Source organism: Camellia sinensis, chromosome 14 (assembly GCF_055761805.1).
Source record: "Camellia sinensis isolate YWXY chromosome 14, ASM5576180v1, whole genome shotgun sequence".
In the NCBI taxonomy this organism is placed as follows: domain Eukaryota; kingdom Viridiplantae; phylum Streptophyta; class Magnoliopsida; order Ericales; family Theaceae; genus Camellia; species Camellia sinensis.
Genome location: NC_138974.1, coordinates 93,970,873 through 93,993,621, shown reverse-complemented (window position 1 = coordinate 93,993,621; position 22,749 = coordinate 93,970,873). Strand labels below are relative to the sequence as shown.

The 22,749-nt window shown below is 30.0% G+C and overlaps 1 protein-coding gene and 1 long non-coding RNA gene across 3 annotated transcripts; both read right to left on the bottom strand.

The window, feature by feature from the left end:
- Positions 1-9,808: 9,808 nt before the first annotated feature.
- LOC145807697 (uncharacterized) lies at positions 9,809-10,686 on the bottom strand. The gene is made up of 2 exons (XR_014351000.1): positions 10,247-10,686; positions 9,809-10,212 (listed from the first exon to the last, which is right to left on the bottom strand). It is a non-coding gene; the product is annotated as an uncharacterized LOC145807697 (long non-coding RNA).
- Positions 10,687-11,885: 1,199 nt separating this feature from the next.
- Positions 11,886-17,547, bottom strand: LOC114294753 (Leucine-rich repeat (LRR) family protein). Of its 2 annotated transcripts, none has more exons than XM_082906354.1 (11): positions 17,253-17,547; positions 17,103-17,174; positions 16,922-17,014; positions 15,659-15,740; positions 15,475-15,531; positions 14,222-14,286; positions 14,051-14,143; positions 13,759-13,845; positions 13,583-13,663; positions 12,580-13,484; positions 11,886-12,287 (listed from the first exon to the last, which is right to left on the bottom strand). In XM_082906354.1, the coding sequence occupies exons 1-10, from the start codon at positions 17,349-17,351 to the stop codon at positions 12,690-12,692; spliced, it is 1,524 nt and encodes a 507-aa protein (XP_082762480.1). In that variant the 5' UTR covers positions 17,352-17,547; the 3' UTR covers positions 11,886-12,287; positions 12,580-12,689. The 2 variants fall into 2 exon arrangements, with proteins under 2 accessions (XP_082762480.1, XP_082762479.1); XM_082906353.1 differs by having other exon boundaries at positions 12,634-13,484.
- Between the last annotated feature and the right edge of the window lie 5,202 nt (positions 17,548-22,749).

Sequence of the window (22,749 nt, the reverse complement as noted above, 5' to 3'; positions counted from 1 at the left end):
CAATGATTTTTTCCGACGGTCGTCTAATCGTAGAGGTACAATTGAGAGAAAAAAAAAATTAAAAAAATAATGTCCTTACCAAATAATTTCATTAGACATGTCACTATCAAAAAAAAATATATATATATATATATATATAAACAAATAAATGATAAATTATAAACACATTCTTTGAGATTTACTTAAATATAAATTACTCATATAGTTCTAAAAATTACATTATGTCTCCTAAAGTTTCTAATTTCATAACAAATAGATCATTTTATTAATAAATTATCAAGTTAATTAACAGTTTTTAATAATATTAAAATTTTATTTCAATTAATAATTCTGATAATTTTATTATTATATAGTTGAACAGTTACAAATTTTATTTTTTTAATTAATTTTGTTAAATAAAAAATTATGACAGTAAGGTATTTGTAATTTTTCAAACAACAAAAAACAATTCATATTTTAAACAAATCTTAAAAAATATATTTGTAATTTATCCATAAATAAACAAACAAACAAACCTTAGACCAAATAACATATGTACACATGGATTTGGATTTTTTCACCAATTATCCATAATTTTGTAAGTGTATTTTTCATTAATAAACCAAATTTTTGAATCATCGAGATTAGCTTCAAAATAAACTCACTGTCAAAATAATCACTCAAGTTGGATGGTAATAAAAAACACTTTTCAAAATATCACCCATGTATCATATATATATCTTTGTAATTATAGTTGCAAAGGTTGTAATTATGCAATGTTGTTTTTAATCCACTCTCTTTATATATTGTGAGAAAATTTTGATAATATAAGTATAGAAATATAATTTACTTTCTTTCTCTTGTGTATTTTCTCCTAATTATCCAAATAAAAATGAGAAAAACTACTATCTATTCTTTTTGTTTATAACTTAAGTAAGCATTTATTTTATTTTTTCTATTGAATTCATGACTGAGAGAAAATGTTAGGACTTGTTTGTGATTGTTTTACAAACACAATTTTTCCTTTTGTTCTTACTTAATTTTACTTTCTCTATTGAATTCATGAGACAGAGAAAATGTTAGGATTTATTTATTTTGATAATTGGGCGTCTGAGTCAACTTACGCGCACCTCAATTAAAAAATGTTAGGATTTGTTTGTGATGTTTTTACTGTAATTTGGGTAATAATTTGGATAATAATTTGTGAAGGGAAAAAATGCAAGGGACATGCGAAAAAAAAAATTAATATTTTTTTTCTGCATATCCATTGTAATTTTTTTTTTTTTTCATTTCTCGTTCCAAATATAAGCTTAGTGATTTGGATCCTTCTAGTATATGCAATAATCTTGAAATGTTTTTAGGAAAACACAGCTCAGTGAAACACTAAAAAATAATTACTTATTGATGAAAAAAATTATCATTTTTTATATTTTAATATTTATAAAATTTATCATTAATTCGTAAATATTTTTTCAAAATTATATAAATTTCCCAATGTTTTTTTATCAAAATATTACACATCAATGGTCCTATAAGAGCATTTTCAAAGGTGTATCAAAATTTTCATTAAATTTGAGTAAAAGTTTTATTTGATATCAAGTGCTCCAATGGAGGTTTTTGAAGCTTCATCAGAATACCGATTGACCGGGCAGATGACTGAGCGGATGTCCGGCTAGTAGACTGACCAATGTAAATTTTTCACAATTTTTTACCTTGAGATGGTCATTCGGGGGGTCGAGGTCGACCGGACGGATGACCAAGGGGTCAACCAGCCAGTGTAATTTTTTTACAAATTTTTGCTTTAAGATGGTCATCCAGAAAACATCTAGAGGGGCATTAAAGGGGACATTCGGTAGTGAAAATTAAACGCCTAAGAACAATGATTTGATTAAAGACACATTAGTCCTCAGTTTGATGGGGGAGGAAAAAAAATAAAAAAATAAAAAGTAAAATTCTGAATTTGATATCTATTTGATGAAACATTTGGAGTAGAAAATTTTTCACTAAATTCAAATTTAATGACAAATTTAAATAACTGTCCGAGATGATCTAAGCCTGATCATATCCTTGACGATGTGTCATGATGTAAGAGAGGATTCAATTCCGTAACATCCTTGTAAAAGTGCCATGACATTTCAAAAAGAAAAATGAGTTAGACCTTTAAAAAGAGAGTTTTAATGGAGTATTTATTTATCTTTTTCTTCCTTATGTTTTGTCTTTTATTTCATTTTTTTTTTTTTTTTTTATATGTGTGCCAGCTCATTAGAGCTGCTGCAGTGCAGCTCTAATTAGAGCTCTGTAGCACTGCTGCTTCAAAAATATTCAGCAGTCGTTTGGCATGAAGAGTTGGGAGGTTTTTTTTAGTTATTTTAGTCATAAAAAAATAAAATAAGTTTAAAAAATTAATAAGATAAAATATCATATCAAAATTTTAATTATTTTATTTTTTAATTCATAAAAGTTAAAAAAATCAAAAAGTTCATTCTAAACGAAATTTTTTAGTCCCGGGTTAAAATAGTCAAAAAAATCAAAAAGTCAACTTACATTTGGTTTGGATTTTTAAGATTCACTTTTCAGAAGAATTGAATTTTTTTTATTTTTCATATTGTTTTTGTTTTTATTGAATTTTTTTAATATTCTAAGCAATTTTTTAAAATTTTTAGATACACTTAACATAAATATACTTAAAAAGTATAATATTCGTCAAAAAAATATTTAGAAAATTCACTAAATACCAAAAATAAAAAAATAAAAAAATGAGAATTCGATACATTTTTCATATTTTTGTGTATTTATTGATTTTTAAAAATATTTTTTTACAAATATTTTACCTTTTAGATACATTTAAGTGATGTGCATCTAAAAAAGTAAAAAAAAATAATCTTAAAATTTTAAAAATATTCACGAAAAACAAAAAAAAACACAAAACACAAAAAACAAAAAACTTAATTTTTAGAAAATTAAATTTAGAAAATTGAAACTAAACACGTTGAATTAGTCCCTTTGTCCAAAATTGTATATCGGAAAAGGATTCTGGACTAGAGGGCGCTGTTTGGACCCGTAGAGTCTACCATGAGTTCCGTTTCGATAATATGAATTGTTTATTTTGTTGGGTATTCCGTATATTTAATCCACACACAAAAATTAGATCAATCCCATAACTATAACTTATTCAATTTTTCACTAAAAAAATAGACAACAATTGTTTTTTAAAAAATAAATCATACATTTTTTTAGTAACAAACGTAATAAATTGAACAAATTACAGTTATCGAATCAATCTAATTTTTTTTGTGAACAAAATACACAAAATACCCGACAAAATAAACGATTCAGATTATTGAAACATGACCCATGGTGAGCCCCACGTGCCCAAGCAGCGCCCTCCAGTTTAAAATCTAGGCTAGAGAGGATCCTCCATTTTAATTATTCCTGACATTTCAAAAAATATCTATATTTTTAATTTATTATTTTTTCAATGATTTTGAAGATTTACAAGAACTAATTGAGATCTTCTCATTTATAAATAAATAAAAAATACCCAATTAAAAATTATGAATGTGGAAAAAGAGCAACCAATTTAGAAAAAAATAAAGATAGAGAGATTATTAGTATACTGCTGTTAATCTCTCTCTCTCTAAATATATTATAGAATATTATCATTGAATTTTAAATTCAACTTCATAGAATGAGTTGATTATCAAATTGTGAAGGGGTAATGCTAGGGACACCAAATTCTCTACCAAACAAATGACCAAATGTCTCACATGGGTGTGGGGTCCGTAATTTTGTGGGCCCCACACCCATGTGAGACATTTAGTCATTTATTTGATAGAAAATTTAAGACCTCTAGCATTTTCCAATTGTGAAGTTATTAAACCGCATTTATCATTGAACTAAGGTGCGAGAGTATCACCTCACCAAGTGAGCCCTGGGTTCAAAACTAGAGACATGAAAATAAAGAGAGATTATTTCATAGTTCGGTGAAAAAGATTAATAACACAAAATTTAAAAAATGATTAATAGGTCAGCAATATATAACAATAAACACAAAAATATATAAGTAAAAAAAAGGAAATACATAGTAAAAGTACCTATGTCTTACATACCATATGCAATGTATACCCAAGAATTTTTCTAAAATTATAATTTTTTTCTTAAATTTGTAAATATTTTGTAAAATTATTATTAATTTCTATTTTTTTTATTTAAAATTTTGTATTCATCCCACATCGAAAATATAAGAAAAAAATGTTGAATTAATAAACACCCACATAAAATATTTTATTGTATAAGAAATTGTAAAGCGGGTGCTAATCCATTCAAAATCAGGTATTAAGGCTTCTTGATCTTAGTTCCCATTAAAATAATGCCCATTAAAATAATGCCCGCAAACGCCAATAATACATTTCCCTTCACGCCATTCATCTCGGCAATCGCCCTTGGGAGCTATAAAGCCACACTTCATCTTTCTAACTCATTCAGCTATGAAGCCACAATTCATCTTTCTAACTTAAGCTTCATCTTTCTAACTTAAGTTCGATCCACAACATGGCTATGTTAGGCGGTGCAATCGGAGAGATTGAGATTGTAAAGGAAGTTCTGATTAATTGTGTTCTGAAGCCAGCTTTGTGCGAATTGAGTTTTGAAATTATCCAACACTTTTTTGTGCAACGCCAAATTTTCAATCTTAGAAGTGGGACTATGATTGCCTTTTTTGTATTACTGCTTGTGATTGTACTACGTAAGAACATACATAAATTCCTTTTTGTTTTTTTATTGACATTCAATTGAAAGTATTAATCTATTGATAATTGATAAGATACATATTTACATCAAAGACAATTAATATTCTGATTTTTATGTTATTTCAGGATTGTTATGAGCACGTTGAAGAATTCTATCAGCAGTAAAGAAAACAAGTGGTGTTTTACTTTTATTTTTATTGATTGTAAAAGTGATGTAAGTTAATGAAATATTATGTCCAAATAAGCAAAAAGAATGGTCAGTTCAAAACTTATTCAAATTATTATATTGGGAATAGATTCTGTTCGTGTTATTGTTTTTCATATTTTTCAATATTATATTTCATAAATCCTATTTTAGGTTTATAATTTAAACACTTTATCATATAAATTTTGTAATAAAGATCGAATGTATAAAAAAAATTAATTTTATCAAATATACATAAATAAATAACATTTTATATACATCAAATTATAATGCTACAATGTAAAGAATGTTACTTTTGTTAACAATTTTTTTTAAAACTAGATAACGTTGTTCAATTGCTTACTAGATAATGTTATTCAATTGCTTATTTTTACCATCGAATGTCCGTATTTAGATCATCATTCACCGTGGGATCAAAACCTAGAATTTGAAAATATTCATTTTTTTCTCTAAACTCAGTCTCCTCAAAAACCAGTCTCTCTTTCATTATCAACAAAATTGATCATGTCTAATCGATTTCGTCTCTTTGAAAATCGTAGCTCGCTCGCGCTCTCTCTCTCTCTCATGATCTCACCGACTCTTTGTACTATTATGTGGTCTTCTTGTCGACAAAGATGGTGCTCTCTCTCTCTCTCTCTCTCTCTTTCAAGATTGTAGTTCTATGATGGAGTTTTAGCCTCCGTTTAGAAAGTGTGTTGACTTTTTAATTTTTTAATTTTTTTAGCCTGAGCTATTTTAGCTTGGTTTGGGAAGGACTTTTTGACTTTTTTGGTTTTTTGGTGAGGTGTCATCCTGTTAAATTACCAAATTGCCCTTTTTGCCTTTTTTTTATTTTTTATTTTGGGTTTGGATTTGGCATATTTTCCGTTATTTTTTTTTTTTATTTTTTTTTACAATTTTGGCTTTTTGCTTAATTTTTTTTTTTTTTTTTTGGTTTGGATTTGGCATATTTTAGTTATTTTTTATTTTAATTTTTTTTATGTTGGGTTTCGATTTGGCATATTTTGCTAAATTTTTTATTTGTTTATTTTTTTTGGGGGGGTTTGGATTTGGCATTTTTTGCTTTTTTTTTTTTTTTTTTTGTATGTTGGGTTTCGATCTGCCGAATTTTGCTTAAATTTTGTATTTTTTATTTTTTTTTTTAATTTTGGGTTTGGATTTGCCATATTTTGGTTCTTCTTTTTTATTTTAATTTTTGTATGATGGGTTTCGATTTGGCTTTTTTGCTTCTTTTTTTTTGTGGGGGTTTGGATTTGGGATTTTTTGTTTTTTTTTTTTTTTTGACATTTTTTGTATGTTGGGTTTCGATCTGTCGAATTTTGCTTAAATTTTGTACTTTTTATTTTTTTTTTAATTTTGGGTTTGGATTTGACATATTTTGGTTCTTCTTTTTTATTTTAATTTTTGTATGATGGGTTTCGATTTGGCGTTTTTTGCTTTTTTTTTTTTGTGGGGGTTTGGATTTGGGATTTTTTGCTTTTTTTTTTTTTTTGACATTTTTGTATGTTGGGTTTCGATCTGTCGAATTTTGCTTAAATTTTGTACTTTTTATTTTTTTTTTAATTTTGGGTTTGGATTTGCCATATTTTGGTTCTTCTTTTTTATTTTAATTTTTGTATGATGGGTTTCGATTTGGCGTTTTTTGCTTCTTTTTTTTTTTTGACATTTTTTGTATGTTGGGTTTCGATCTGCCGAATTTTGCAAATCCAATTTTTTATTTTTTATTTCTTTTTTTTTTTTGAGTTTGGATTTGACGGATTTGGCTTTAATTTTTTTTTTCTTTTCATTTTTTTTATTTTGCGTTTGGATTTTTCGTATTTTGCTTTTTTTTTTTTTCTGTTACTTTTTTTAATTTTGAGTTTGGATTTGGCGTATTGTGCTTAAATTTTTCGATTTTTTTTTGGAATTTATGTTTTTGTCTTTTTGTTTTTTTTTTTTTACATTAATTAGTTCTTGTTCTTCATTTTTATTGGTATACAATAACCTTTTTTTTAATATATTTATGTGTTTCATTTATTTGTAAATTACGTCGCGAATGGTAATTTATGTTTTCATGTTTTTGTTGTAAAATATTTATTGAATGTGGCGTAATTTTGTCGTTATTTTTTCAAAATTTAAGATTTTGTCATTGTCTTATTCACTCACATTAATTTGTTTTTATATTTAGAAAATGGATTTTCTCTCGTTTTATTTATTTGTAAACGACGTGGCAAATGATAATTTCTTTTTTTTTGGATGAGGCCTATGTTTGTCGTTCTTCTTTTTTTAATTTATGTTTCCGTAATTTTTTTTAATTTGTATACAATACTTTGTTATTATATTTGACAAATCGGTTTTCGTCATGCTTATTTTATCTGTAAATTACGTGGCAAATGCTAATTTCGGTTGGTTTTTTTGTTTGGAAAAACGTTTTTTTTATGTCATTTATTCAAAATGCAGTGGAAAATCATATATTGCCGTGGCACATGTCAAAAAATCTATAGTCTGTTTTGGTTTTCTTGTTGTTTTCAACTTCTGTTTTTATGTTTTTAATTGACGTCGCACATGACAATTTCTGTATTAGTTTTCTTTTTCATTTGGTTTTATTTGTTTCACCTTTTTTTATTTTTCAAAAAGCTAAATTCGTATGGATTGTTGTTTTCGAAAGTTAAGCACATCACCAATTGGAAGGGGTTACATTCCCGTGGAAACTCATACATATTGTACATGATAATATATTTGAATACAGTCTGTTCCACGTGTGTCATTATGTGACAACCATACGAAAATTATTTCGACTATTATATATTTCCTAACATTCCGTTATTACGCATGTAACATAATTTGTCGCGTATGTGAAGGCGCACCAAATGAGAATTGAGCAATTCGTATATAGATAATATATATACCTTCCTTCCCAAATTTAGTTTGAAATATATTTTTTATCTAATTAATATATTGTTCACAAATGAGAATTGAGCAATTCGTATTGAGTAAAAAATATATTGAAATTAATAAATCTATTTTGTAATATATTTTAAATATATTTTATATGATATTTTCAAAATATTTTTGAATATATTTGTACTATATTTTTTAATAATTAAATTTTTTCATATATGTTTAATAAAAGTTAGACACTCTTTACTTTTTAACTCTAAATTTGTAATATATATTTTAATATATTATTAATATCTTTCTAATATATTTTTAATATATTTGTTAAGAAACTGGTAATCTTTCCTGTCAATGACAATGATGACGTGACAGAAGCCGAAGATGGGAACCATTGGAGCTTACTTGCGTTTGAGAGAAACACAAATGTATTCGTGCGTCATGATAGTTACGGTGGACTTAATGCTGGGCATGCCAAATAGCTTTACAGAGCTATTGTTGGATATATGGGAATCTCCGATATGGCATCAGCTTGTAAATATGTTGAGAGCTCTAAAACCCCACAGCAAGTGAATGGCTACAATTGCAGTCTATACGTTGCAGCTATTGCGAAAGCTATATACAGCTGGTATGAAAGCAAAAGTGAACCAAATGATGAAGATGGGTTGTGGTTTTCTACGATGAATGAGCAAGTTAATCCATCTGTTGTTGACGAGATGCGCACAATAATTTTGGGGCTAGTAAAAAGCTTAATGCCATGAATTGAAAATCTTGAATTGAATTGGTGTTAGTTCAAGATTCAGGAATTGCAAGTCTTTTTTTCCTGTGACTGTTAGAATAGATTATAGATTTTAACTTAAAAAATTATAGTTTATAGTTGGATTATAAATTTAAGTTTCAAAGAGTAGAGTTTGTTTAAGTAAGTTATAAAATGACTTTTTTGTTGTGTAATTGTCTTTTTTTACCCTTATTAGTTGTAGAGATTCAGGAATAGAAGAAAAATGAGGTATGAACCCTTTATACAAGAGCATGATGGTAATATTTGAAAAAAGAGGAGATATTTAAGTGAATTTTCAATGGAAAACAGCTTTTGTGAGCAAAAAGCTATACTAACCTGCCTTTTCAAATCCATTTGTAATTTGATCTTAAATTAACTGAAATAAGCTTATGTTGTTTTACCATAAGCTACAACATGCATGTTATTTTGGCTTGTCTCGAGACTCTCTGCCACGATTGTGTTGGAATCAAATGTTTTGATCCTCTTATTCTGCTACACTGAAGATAGGGAACAAAAAAGGAATAGTATTCATTATTATTATTTTTTCTTTGGTCAAAAAAACTATAAATTAGTTTGATGAAAAAAATAAAAAAATAAAAAATGAAAAATACTCACCATTTTTACATAATTTTATTTGTTTTGGGGAAAATTAATTATTTTGGTCATACTAGTTTTATTTTTTTTAAAAAAAAAAAAACACACACACACACACAAATACATCTATATTTTATAACAAAAATATATGTGAATATTGATGCTATTTATTCATTATCATCCCTAGGTAGACAGTTTCAACAATTCATAAGAATGTTGAACACAGTTATTCACATTCCAAAAAAAAACTTGTGGATTGTTTGTTTTATAAGTTCACTTAGCATATCGGCCCCGTTTGGTAGAACTGTGAGAAAGTGATTATAATTTATAGCCTAACAGCTTATAGCTTATAGCTATAAACATAAATTGATTTTTGACTTATAAATTAAACTTCTCCTCCCCCACTCAAAGAATAAGTTGATTTTTGACTTACAAAAAGCGATAAGCTGTATTGTTAAGCCGAACTAAACAAAACAAAATAACTTAAATTAAGCTAAAAACTGAAATAAGTTAGAAATAAGCCCTACCAAATAGGGCTATCATATGCAGCGCAAAAATGGTGCAGAATCTAATTGTCATGACCAATTTTGCTTCCAAAAGTCATCAAAATACCTAGAGTAAAAGCATGAATTTTGAGGAACTAAATTGTTTTGAGAGTAATCATATAGTACAAGCTTACTAGTACAAAAACAGAGCCCACATTTGTTCCTCTTTGTTTATACAATCTAATATGAAGAAGAAAATGAAAAATCAATAAAACAAATGCACCTTGAAAAGTGAATAGTACAACTAAGGTTTTGACTGATGTTTCAGAATGTTATAAGAACACAATCTACATAACCCATCTAAGGTGTGAGATGTTGATTAGAATCTCTACTTCCCACAGTGCACAAACATCTCTAATTGTTGTACATATTTGTCATTGAGACCAAAAATAAAATTAGGTCTCTTGGCCTAAAAAAATCTTCCATGAGCCCTGGATTATGACAAAATCTAATAAAAACAAAAAGACAAAAACAAAACTTTACAAGTTACTCATTCGGACAGCTTTACAATCAAAAGTTAGACATCATTCGGACAGCTTTACAATCAAAAGTTAGACATTACGCACAACTTGCAAAAGCTGGTTACAGATGTGTAGAAATGTAATCCAAAAAACACAAAAAGGAAGACAAAAGGATTATTAGCTATAGTCAGCCAGTCAACTATATAATACTCTTCTAGTTAGTTCCTGCCATAAATCAGTTAGCAATAGATACACTCGGACGATTTTTATGACGTCAAGCTTCGTTTACCTATAGCTTAGCAATAGTTTTAGCTTCATAGAGAAAAGTGTTTTTAACATATCAACATTCATTACAAAACCAAAATTAATTGGAGCACTTGTCACGCCCTAGGTAAAACCAAAGACAATCCTCACTTGGAGCACAGAATGACTGTGTTTGGTTTGAGTTTTCTAGATTAAGTTTTTTAAAAACTGAGTTTTTTGATTTTCGTGTTTCTTTTGTTTTTAATGAATATTTTTAAAATTTTAAATGCACCTTACTTAGATGTGTCTAAAAAGTAAAAAAATTGTGAAAAAATATTTTAAAAAATTAAGAAATACATAAAAATACAAAAAATATATTAAATTCTTGTATTTTTTTATATTTTTGATATTTAGTGAATTTTTAAAAGATTTTTTTTACAATTTTTTTACTTTTTAGGTGTATTTATGTTAGGTGTGTCTAAAAAGTAAAAAAATTGCATAAATATTTAAAAAATTCAGTAAAAATAAAAAAACACGAAAAATAAGAGTGTAGAATTTTTTGAAAACTGTTCTTAAAAAATGAGAACCAAGCAAAGTGATTAATTTTTGAGCCAAGCTCAATCAGCCTATAACTTTGGAGTCACTTTGCAAGGAGCTCATCATTTTAAATAAGTTTGGGAGACTCAGGCCTCGTTTGGGAATAGGCTAATTTAGTAACTTTTTAACTATTTGACTAAAAAAGTAGGTAAAAAAAAACTTGTATGTTTGGGATGACTTTTTGACTAATTACGAAAAGATGTGCAAAAAATATAGAGAAAAGAAAATCTTTGACTTTTTGGTATGAGTTGTTGGCTTTTTGATTAATTTAATAACTTTTTGGCTAATTGGCTAAAAAAATAAGTCCCCAAACGGGAATATCTAAATGGATTGCTAACAACCATACATCTGCTTATTAGAAGAGAGAAATGCAAAATAATTAAAGTCTAATCATATAAATCTAACCACATAATTTGTTTTTTCCCACAAGATCAAATTATTTAATTTGAACCATTGAGCATTCCTCTAGTTTTGGACCTGTCGTGGGTTAGGACGTGCTCTAATTCTCTGGTGGTTTACAGACCTAAGTTCATAAGTTTGAAGGTTCACCACACAAAAATCATAGTTGTCAGGCCAATAATAGATGCAGAAATTGTGCAAAGAGGACTAATGCAAAATTATTTAAATTTTAGATGAATTGAAAGTTTATATAGATTTTGGAAATCAAAATATTTATTTATTTTACAAAAACTAAAAATGACATGAAAGTAACGAGATTTTTCAAATGTTTGGAGTGACTAAAATACTAAATTATTTTATAGTTACTAAAAAGTGCATGAAAGTAATGAAAATTTTCAAAATTTAAGATAGCAAAAGTAAAATTATTTAGATTTTGGAGGGGCTAGAGTAAAATTATTTAGATTTTGAAGGGGCCAAAATACAAACTTCTTTTATAAATATTCAAAATTACACATTACACACCATGAATAAAATTTCGGTTAGTTAATATTCAGAAACACCATGCAGTAGAAAAAAACATTGTGTCCCAAAAAGATTCAGTAATGTTTCAACTATTTATACTCCGGCAGGCATACCAGATAGGATAAAAAGGGCAACAGCAACAAATACAAACATTTTTCTGGTTGTATGTGCCATACTGCCAATGAGGGTTGGTCTGTAAAGTTGAGTGATACTCACCATCAGCATTCTTCCTTTAATCCCTAATACTCAGATTTCACGACAAGATCCACCTTCATCCTCACTCACCCTTGTATAAATGTTTTCCCGCTTCAGTATTTCATAAGCTTCAAAAGTCAATACAATCTGCGCATGAAAAGTCAACCAAAATGGTTCCACAATCAATAACTTATCCAAAAAAATCATAATAATAGTGATGGATTTTTGAAAAATGCTACTAGGAAAAAAATCAAATCAGATTGCCAAAACTATTCTCTCTTTACCCTTTTAAAGAACAATAATAATACAATCATAGATCCCACCCCATCCGGATAGATACATTTTTTTTTTATCGACAACAAAAGAAATTTCATCAATAAATAGAAGACACTTTCATGACGAGAAATTTAGATGTTTGACTTAAAAAAAGAAGCCCAACCAGGGGGGAAAATGGTGTAAGGGGACTGCCAATAAAATTTAATGGATGCTTAACTAAAAAATGAGCACCCAGAAGCACAGCCATCAAAACTACTCATCTTTGCAGACTACTCAGTCATCCCATGTAGGCAGCCCATCCAATCCAGCTTCAGCTGCTGCAGACAACTGTAGTGCAGAGCCCTTGCCCCAGGGCTTGGTTTTCTCTCTCTTCACAGGGGAGCTAACTAACCCACTAAAGGTATTGACATCCTGAACAGCTTTTTCATCCATGCTTCCACCACTGTTCTCAGCATTCTCACCAGTAATAGCAAAAAGGTCTGCAAATGGAGTTTCTCCATCATCAATGACATTAGCTTCATTTCGCTTCACCCTTTTCAAATTTCTTTTCAGTTCCTTCTCAATGATAGTACTATCCTCCTTATGGTTCACTAGTTCTACCTTTAGGATTTCAGTTGTTTTATCTTTTCTGCACTTCGATTTCTTCTTCACACTAGGATCTGTAGGTCGAGTCTCTTCATCGTCAATGACATTGACTTCATTTTCTTGCACCTCCTTCAACTTTTTCTTCAATTTCTTGTCAGTTTTAGTACTAATTTCTTTTTGGTCTGAATCTTTTTCTTTAGGGAGTACCATGGATTTCTGTTTTTTATGCTTCAATCCTCTCTCCATGTCAACATCCCTAGCAGTGTCACGCCGATCATCGTTGCTTTGACTCATCACATTACGTTTGCGGTTCTTGTTTCTCATGCTGTAATCTATTTTCTCTTCTTTTTGAGCCCCTTGCTTGTTATCAACATTAACTGAAGAATCATGAACTCCATCATCTGCGTCACCCTTCTCATTCTTTGCGCTTTTGTCTATTGGTCTGGAGTTGAATATCTGTAAATTTGGCACTAGCTTTCTGATCTGCAGTTGCATTGTTACCAGAATGGTCATTTAGGAGTGGAAACAAGAATAAGGAAATGTATATATCAGCAGAAAAATAAGAAAGAAAGAACCATAACCTTTTTTGCTAACTTGTCTTTTTCAGCAATAGGATTGCCTTGTAAATTTAGGTTTTTCAGGTTAACCAATGAAGACAGCACCTACCAGAATAAAGCCACGACAAATAATAAGAAATACTCCAAACAAATATAGGCAAGATCAGCAAAGATCATAAAAATTTACTCCAATAGCTCACCTTCAGGTCTGACCAGCTTGTGATCAAATTGTTTCCCACGTCCAAAAGCAGAAGTTTTGAACTATGGACCAACTCAGATGGGAGGGTCTGAGCAGTTGGAAAGAAAAGAAAGCATAAGTATTGATCAAATTAATACTAAAAAAGAAAAAGAAAAATGGGAAGATTTAAAGTGACTTGAAAAAAAACATAATTGAGTCGCAACGTTGAAGCTCAAAAGAAACAGAGCATAGAGGAGATTGCATTCAAGCATAACATGGTTTTGCAAAACTGAGAAATCAGAACATATATATACCTTGATATCATTGTGAGCAAGTCGGAGCTCTTTCAACTCAGTGCATGACTTTAGTAAATCAATGGCTTGAAGTTGGCAATTAGATAGAGAGAGCTGGAATCATGAATAAGTTACAATCCTAGCACTAAAAGGGTAAACTGATGTTGAAGCTTGCCATTTATAAGTGCTTACCTTCGTGATTGATTTCACCTTGACCAGAGACTCTTCAAGTTTATTGATTGGATTTCTAGAAAGAACTGAAGAGTATACAGAACCCAAAAAAAGAACTCAAACTCAAAAAGTAAACATTTACCCACAGTGTATAGTGTAAGAACTACTCTCATAAAGAACGAGATGCTTCATTATTAAATTATAATCACAAACAAGATTTGTTTAATAAAACGACCTATACATGTTCAGAAATTCTCATTCTTTTCATACTCTAGTCTAGTCACATACACCTAGAAATAACAGGACTTGACAAAGAATAAAAGTGCATCCTGTGCAAGCTTGGTTTTTAAAATTAAAAAAGAAAAGACTAATTAAAAGAAAATTAGTTCCATTTCCGATTTCTCCATCACCTATACAGTTGTACCAGAATTGTGTTACAAACACATTAAACCCCATTGAGGCAAGGTTTAATCATTATATCCACATTTGGATTGTTCAGAAACCTTCCTACATAGCTGAGGTAAACATATATCATGGACCCACAATTCGGTGTTGAGCCATGTACAGAAAAGAAAGGTCAACTTAAATAAAATTGAGGCTCCATTTAACATTTAGCTGTACCCTATTATGCATAAAGTGTATTTCAGGTCATTGGCTTGAATTGAAATATTTGTACAATGTGAACATACAGGGCTGAGGTCAACATATGGACCCCCGATTCGGTTTTGAGCCATGTACAGAAAGGTCAACTTAAGAAAAAATTGAAAGTCCATTTAACATTTAACATTACCCTATTATGCATAAAGTGTATCTCAGATCATTGGCTTGAATAGAAATATTTTGTTCAATGTACAAAGGTGGTGATTGGTTGTATATATGATATTGCTATTAGTAAATCATTTGAAGCTTCTAAAATGTCATAATACAATTAATGTTCTCATTTATCAATAAATATAAATGACTGCTTGTTTGACACAACCCTAGAACTAGTCAAGAGCATAGTCCTGAAAAAAATATAAAGACTGTAGATAACAATAGAAATCATGTAAGATAATATGCTTATATTATATTTGCAAACAAATAGTTTGGAGCTGATATACATACACAAGTATACAAATTCTCAGCAACTGGATCATCACAAGTGTCGGAAGAACAAATAAGTTAAGCAAGTTTACTGGCAATGAGGTGATTCAGTTATATGCCATAGGCATAGCATGGGTATTGGGCAATAATATCATCCACATGATATGAAATTGATTACTGAAAACTCATACCTAAAGTGTTCAATTCTTTCAATTGGTCAAGCCTGCAAATGGAAACAATCTCATTATCTGCACAAAGAGGGATTCATTAGTGGAAATAGGGAAATTTAAAATTGTATTTTTCCAACCAACAAAATTAATAAATACATCAGAAATTAAAAACTGAGGTGATGCAGTTGGTCAAGATGGATCCTACCATTCAAGATCAATGCACGTAAGCTCAAAAGAGATCTGACCTCATCCATTGATTTAAGCTTATTTTTGCCAGCATTCAGCACCTGCTTCACAAAAACTTGAATAAATTAAATTTGGAAAGTGTCAATTTAGTTTGAATAATTTAAAAACTAAACCAGTGAAAAAGACCACTCTATGTCATCATGTGCTGCCAATTGACATTGCAAATGTATCTAAAAGGATTTTAATATGTACATATATATATATATATATATATGCCTTAAAGAATGAAGTATTCAACAATTTAAAGGATGAACTAAGTATCAAGTTTGAAGCATACAGAAAATATGCAATAAATTTTACAAGATTCAATCACATTAGTAACTAGAAAGTTTAGGGATAAATTCAAGATTCCAAACACAAATTGATTGAACAATCAAAATCAAAAGAGCAGTTTTCCTTCAATATTTGTTAATTATGTAGTAATAGTAGTATATTGAACTCAATTTTGCTTACTTTGAAACAGAACAGAATTTCAACCTTTGTAAACACAAAACGTAAATATAACTTGAAGGTAATATTAGCAACATACTCAAACAAAACATTCAATTGCTTCTATTTTAACAACAATCTTGTCTTATTGAAGTCCGTTTATAGTTCAAACGGTTCTCCGCAAATACGCCGGTTTTTGTCCTTGAACGGTTTAAGAGAGTTGACTGGACTGGAGCCTCACCTGGTCAACTGCTCAACCAGTTGAACCAGCCGGTCTAGTCTGGTTTTCAAAACCTTGATTCCAATGCATGTTTGATTTTGCGTTTTCCTCTTTTTCTTTTTAAAAGACTCCAAACCCTAGTAAGTATGAGCACAACTTTTGAATAGGACCTTTATTTATCAATTAATTCGACCCCCCAGCCCCTCCCCCCCAACACACACACATTAACAAGATAAAGAACCAGTGTATCAACTTGTTTAGTGCAAAGGCCTTGCATTGAACAATAAATTGGATTCACTCAATGCCCTTTTATTTAGAGTTAAAATGTTAAATATGAAAGGAACAAGCTCGATTCTCCTATCTACTATATAGCCAAATTGAACAAGGTCAAATGGCCTGAACCTGGACAGGAAATGGTACCCCAAAAAAAGTTCTCAATATTAAACAATAAACCATTTTAAAATAATGAAAAAGATAGAGACAATAATTGCATTGAAATGCATGAAAGTTTGCAACTTTTTAGTTTCAATAGCTCAAACAAGCAAAAAAGACTGGAACATGAATACTACTCACAGTGAGCTTCGTAAGCCCTTCAATTCCTTTCAAGCTCTGGACTTTGTTCTGTACAACTGATAACCATTTCAAATTGACACATGACTTCAAACCCTAAATTACCAATCAAAAAAAGGGTCAAAATTAAGCAATCTTAAACACAAATGCATCGCATTTCAAGCACAAAAAGGCACAGGATCACCTCGAGTGAAGTGAGATTGTTGAAGCTAAGGTCGAGTCTCTCCAAGTTCTTGAACTCGCTCAAACACGAAACCTATAAAGAGTAATCAAACAATAAACAAGTAAGACTAGGGTTTTAGAGGGAGAATTGGAAGAAATTGGGCACACTTACATCGGATAGAGCTTTGTGGGTGAGCACGAGAGCTGTAATGGCGTTGAAATCTCGTGTCTCGTTGTCTTCCAAGATCTGCTTCGAGCTCAGCACTGTCATTGTTTGGGGTTTTCTGGTATCAAGCTGCAAAACCCTAGAATGTTAATCATATAAAAGATTATTCTGTTGTTGATTTTTAAAATTTTTCTTATCAAGTTAGTTTTTACGAAAAAAAATATATAATAAATTTTAAAAACAAAATCAAATCAAATAAATATTTTTTTAAACACGTAAAAAAAATTAAAACATGAGAAATAGCATATTAATAAACCACGATACATAAATAATATTTCAAAGAGCTATCTCAACTAAACAATAAAATAAAAAAACAAATAACAAAAAATAAATCTATCAAAAAAGAGTTACGATCCAAGAAAAACAGTTGATATTCTCAAAGATGTAATTTGAAAAATAAGATTTGCTTGAAAGCCGGTCATTCTAGTCACTGCTACTCAATTCCGCCACTACCACCGACATCGAACAATACCAAAAGTTAGAGTTAACAAATATTTTTTAATTGCTTATTAATATGATTCCAAAAATAATAGATAAGAAAATTGTTATGTTATTTCTTCTTTTTTAATAAATTTTGAAAATTTTGAATATTAATTACAATTAATAAATAAAAATCAATAATATTTAACTGAAGGGTAAACTACTCTTTAGTTCAGTTATAAAAATAAAAATAAAAATAAAAACTCTTTGGTTTGGGGGGTGACAATACTTATTGATAAGCCCATTGTCAAGATCACTTTCATTAATTGAATAAACAACAATGATTCATCCCACTAAAAACATCACCACTAATAGCACTAATGCATTAAAAAAGTAAAAAAAAAAAAAAAAAAACACAACTTCAAGACCAAAACATCACATCATTAATGGCGGGACCCACTGCCACCTAATTAGTGGGAGCACTAATTAGTGCTCCCAAGCATTTTTCTTGAACAAATTATCTTTTAAAAGTTAATTACTTTTTAAAAAATTAAAATTGGTTTAGTTGGTGTAATCACATAATTTTATTATATATTTTTTAAAAATTAGTAGCTTATTTTTAAAATCATAGTTATTATAATGAAATAAAATTACGGCAATTATAAAATCATAGTTTTTATTGATATTTTACACAAGATTTTAAAAATTAAGTAGTTTATATCATCAAAATAGGTTTAATATTGCATTAAATGAACTAAAATTAAACGAGCCCCATCCTTTACTTTAACTACAGAAAAAAGTTATAACTTAAAAAATTTGAAGAGGGAGAAAAATAATGCTATCATTTCATCTTGTTTGAAAAATTATAGAGAATAAATAATAAAATAGCATAAGATTTTTTTTTTGGGGGGGGGGAATATCAAGAAAAAATAAATTAGAATTCTTTAACTACAGAAAAAAGTTATACCTTATTTAAAAAAAATTGAAAAGAGAGAAAAATAAGATTATGCTATCATTTTATCTTGTTTGAAAAATTATATAGAATAAATAATAAAATAGCATAAGATTTTTTTTGGGGGGGGGGGGTTGAAATATCAAGAAAAAATAAATTAGAATTTGACCTTGTAATGATATTAATCTCATATTTTTAATTTATAAAAATTAAATTTAAAATTTATAACTATGCCCCTTAGTGAGCTGAATAAGGTTTGGTTGGGGCTAGCGTTGGAAACTCGCGTCACTGCTGGACAGCTTGCCTACACAAGCCATAATTGGCCCGTTTGGTAGAACTGTGGGAAAGTGATATAACTTATAACTTAACAGCTTATAGTTTATAACTGTGAATATAAACTGATTTTTGACTTATAAATTAAATTTATTCTCCCTCACTCAAAGAATAAGTTGATTTTTAACTTACAAAGAGTTATAAGCTGTATTGTTAATGTCACGCCTCAAACTTGCCCCTAAAAGTTTGGGCATGACCTACACAGAAACGGACGCATAACCTAGTATACATATCATATGGGGCATGAACGGAAGCATTTACCAATATAAATTAACATAAATAAAAGAACTGCATCCATTAAACGACCACTATCATGCCAAGATCACAGACAGAACATAAGGCAAATAAACATTCAGTGACGTGCATCAGAGAATTAGCTATGTACATATATATATATATATACACATACAGACCCAGCCCTTAGAATTGGGCGCAAAACAACATGGACAGGCAAAGGAATTATATATACATCAACCTTAAGCAGACAATCAGGGTGCAAAATTAAAAGCTTAGCAAAATGAGCTGCCTTCACTTAAGTGCCTGGACACTCTGAAGTTGACAAAAGAGGCACGGATGCCATGTGTTAAAACTGACCTCCAGGTGGAATGCCTACAGAAACAGACATAACACAAAGTGAGTCAAGCTCAGTGAACAGTAGTACATAAACAATTTAAAGCTTAACTTAACTTACTTACAATGTACATATTCATTCAATTACATAAGTAAATGCAAAAATCCTGTGGTTAGTCTAATTCTATACACATTTCAGAACGGCCTTGTTGGTTCATAACTTCACAGATTGGCCCTTGGCCTGATGGGTTCACACATTCAAAAATTAGCCCTTGGCTTAACTTAGATGCACAACTTCACAAATTGGCTCTCAGCTTCGTACTTCACAAATTGGCTCTCAGCCTCATACTTCACAAGTTGGCCTTCGGCCTCATAATTTCATAATTCACAAAGTTATACCTTTCATATCTTCACAAATTATATCTTTCATAATTTCACAAATTGTATCTTTCATAACTTCACAAATTATATCTTTCACATAACGGCCTTAGGCCTCATAACTTTCACATTGGCTTTAAGCCCAATTCAAATATGTATGGACTCAAGAGGTGGCTCGTACGGATTCTAGAGGTGACTCGCATTGCAACACTTAGTTTCATACAACACTTTGTTCCATACCAGAAGGTTCATAAAAATACTATCACCCAGTAGTGTACACAAATCTCTTCATAGGTTATTCCAAGCTAAAATAATCGTCTTACGTATATCGGAATCGTAGTAATACTTATTGATAGAAGACACATACATCATTATTCCATTTGTTCATCATGAATCAATAAAGTGAACTTCCAGATAACAAGACGTTAATAACACCTATTAACGGTAAACAAAACATACCAGTTTAAGACTATCCACAGTCCTATTTGATCATCCAATTTTGATGGTTCATTATGGAATGTCCAAACCGTCATGTTCCCAAAAAGGGAGGTTCACATTTACCATTCCTTCCTGTTAACCAATTCCATAGTATTAACTCCCGATTACGGAAGTACAGTAAAATCATTCCCTTAACACACACAGCTTATTTTCCATAACATGGGTTGCTTTTTATCCTAATGGACTCGACTTCAATAGTTACATGAGATAATTTACAGATTCTAGCACATTAATGATAGCCCTTACTCGTAACCGAAATGTAGAGTAGTTTCCAAGTCATACTAACATACACAAAATCTTCCAACCAACATAACATTAGTATAATCACTTGCAAGAAACGGAATGTTAACAATAAAGATCAGTAACGATGATTAAATATATGACCACAGTACTACTACTCACAGTACTACAACGAAGTGCTTGTCCCTCCTGGAGTGTGCCCTGTACACAAACATAACTTAGTCATTAGGTCTTTTCCTTTCTTAATTCATTTCTTGCTTCATTTTACTTCGAACGAATTGTATGGACATCTTCCACATTTTTTCAAAAATCCCTGAATGTCTAGGGTTTTCACAAAAAACCAAACATTACCCATCCCCATAAAGAAACCCCATTAAATCATTCTCTTGATTTTAATAACTAAGCAAGCCACGAATATTTAGTAAAATGATTTGGGATTAAACCCATTTTTGAAAACTCCACATTTTAGGTCACAAAAATCGAAATCAACATAGTCAATACCATCCCACATAATCACCACAATTCAACATAAGCAATATGATTCAACTCAACATCATTAAATATAATTCAACATAATTAAAGAGGAATTCTTAAAATCCATTTCAACATTCCATAACCGAGTTTATGCCATCTATATCATTAATAAATCATTTTCCCCAATTTCCTTCTCATTATAACATGATTTACATTGCTCATAACAAAATTCATTCGCAAATTTTAAACATAATTTTCAAACATAACCAAATTCCAATTAAACTTGTACATATATAATTTAACCTACCAATTTCATGATTCAACTTTCAATTTGGGCCAAATCATTGGTTATCATCAAAAATCAACCTAGGGTTTCAAGAAAAACCTAGAAATTTCAAGAAAAATCCAAATTTCTTAACCCATTATTTTTTTGTTCCAATCTTCCCATTTATTATACACCCTAGGTCCATAATCCATAAACCATAATCTAGACCCCATAATAGAACCCCAACATTGCAAACCCTAACCCCAAAATTCCAAGATTTACACTATATGCTCACAATGTAGATTTTGCATTTATATAATTCAAAATACTACAAATCTATCTATTAATGTAAGCATTGAAAGAGAACTAGGACCCCTACCTCAAGATTCAAGAAAGAAAAGCAAGCTTTGATGAGGTTCCTCCAAAATTTCAAAATCCCAATCGGTAGAAAATGTTGATCTTCTCTTGTTCTCCATCCTTGATGCAAGATCCATGGTTGATTTGTTGATAAAAGTGGGGGAAATCAAGGTTTTGGGAGCTATGGTTTCAAACATGGAGGAGGGAAGAAGAAGAGAGGAAAAGAAAATGTAAGAAATGGTCCAAAAATCACGTTTTGAGCTGCTGTCCCGCACAGCCCGCACGTGCGGCGCTATTCTCCGCACGTGCGGCTCTGCTTTCAGCACAGATGTAAAAACTTCAAACGAGTATAACTCTCTCACCGGGACTCCGTTCTAGGTCGTTCTTGTGTCCAAATTTAAGCCCCGGGAATAAGTTTTCCAATGGTTCCAACCTCACATTCAAATTCTAAGTATGGAAGGAGAAAAGGGCAAAAGAGTGACGGCTGGTCAAAAATTCAAACTCAAATTTGGGACTTTTTATCTAATCTTATCTATATATCTTGTTAAGGCTTCAATCAAGGTTCCAAATATCATCCAAGGGTCCTCAATTATAATATTTAAAGTTCCCTTGCCAACCCATCAATACCAAGAGTCCAACAACCATACAAGTTTTAATGTGACAGGCACCACTATACATCAATCTGATGTGATTTAAAATCCGAGTCGTTATAGTTAAGCTGAACCAAACACATCAAAATAGCTTAAATCAAGCTGAAATAAGCTGAAAATAAGTCCTACCAAACAGGGTCAATAGATGACCTACTAGCTCAGCCCATAAGCCGAAAAGAAATTGATAAATTACAAGCACTTTGTTTGAGATTTATTTCAATTATAAATTATTTCATATGATTTTAAAAATTACATTATGCTTTCTAGGGTTTCTAATTTTATAATAAATAGGATATTTTATTAATA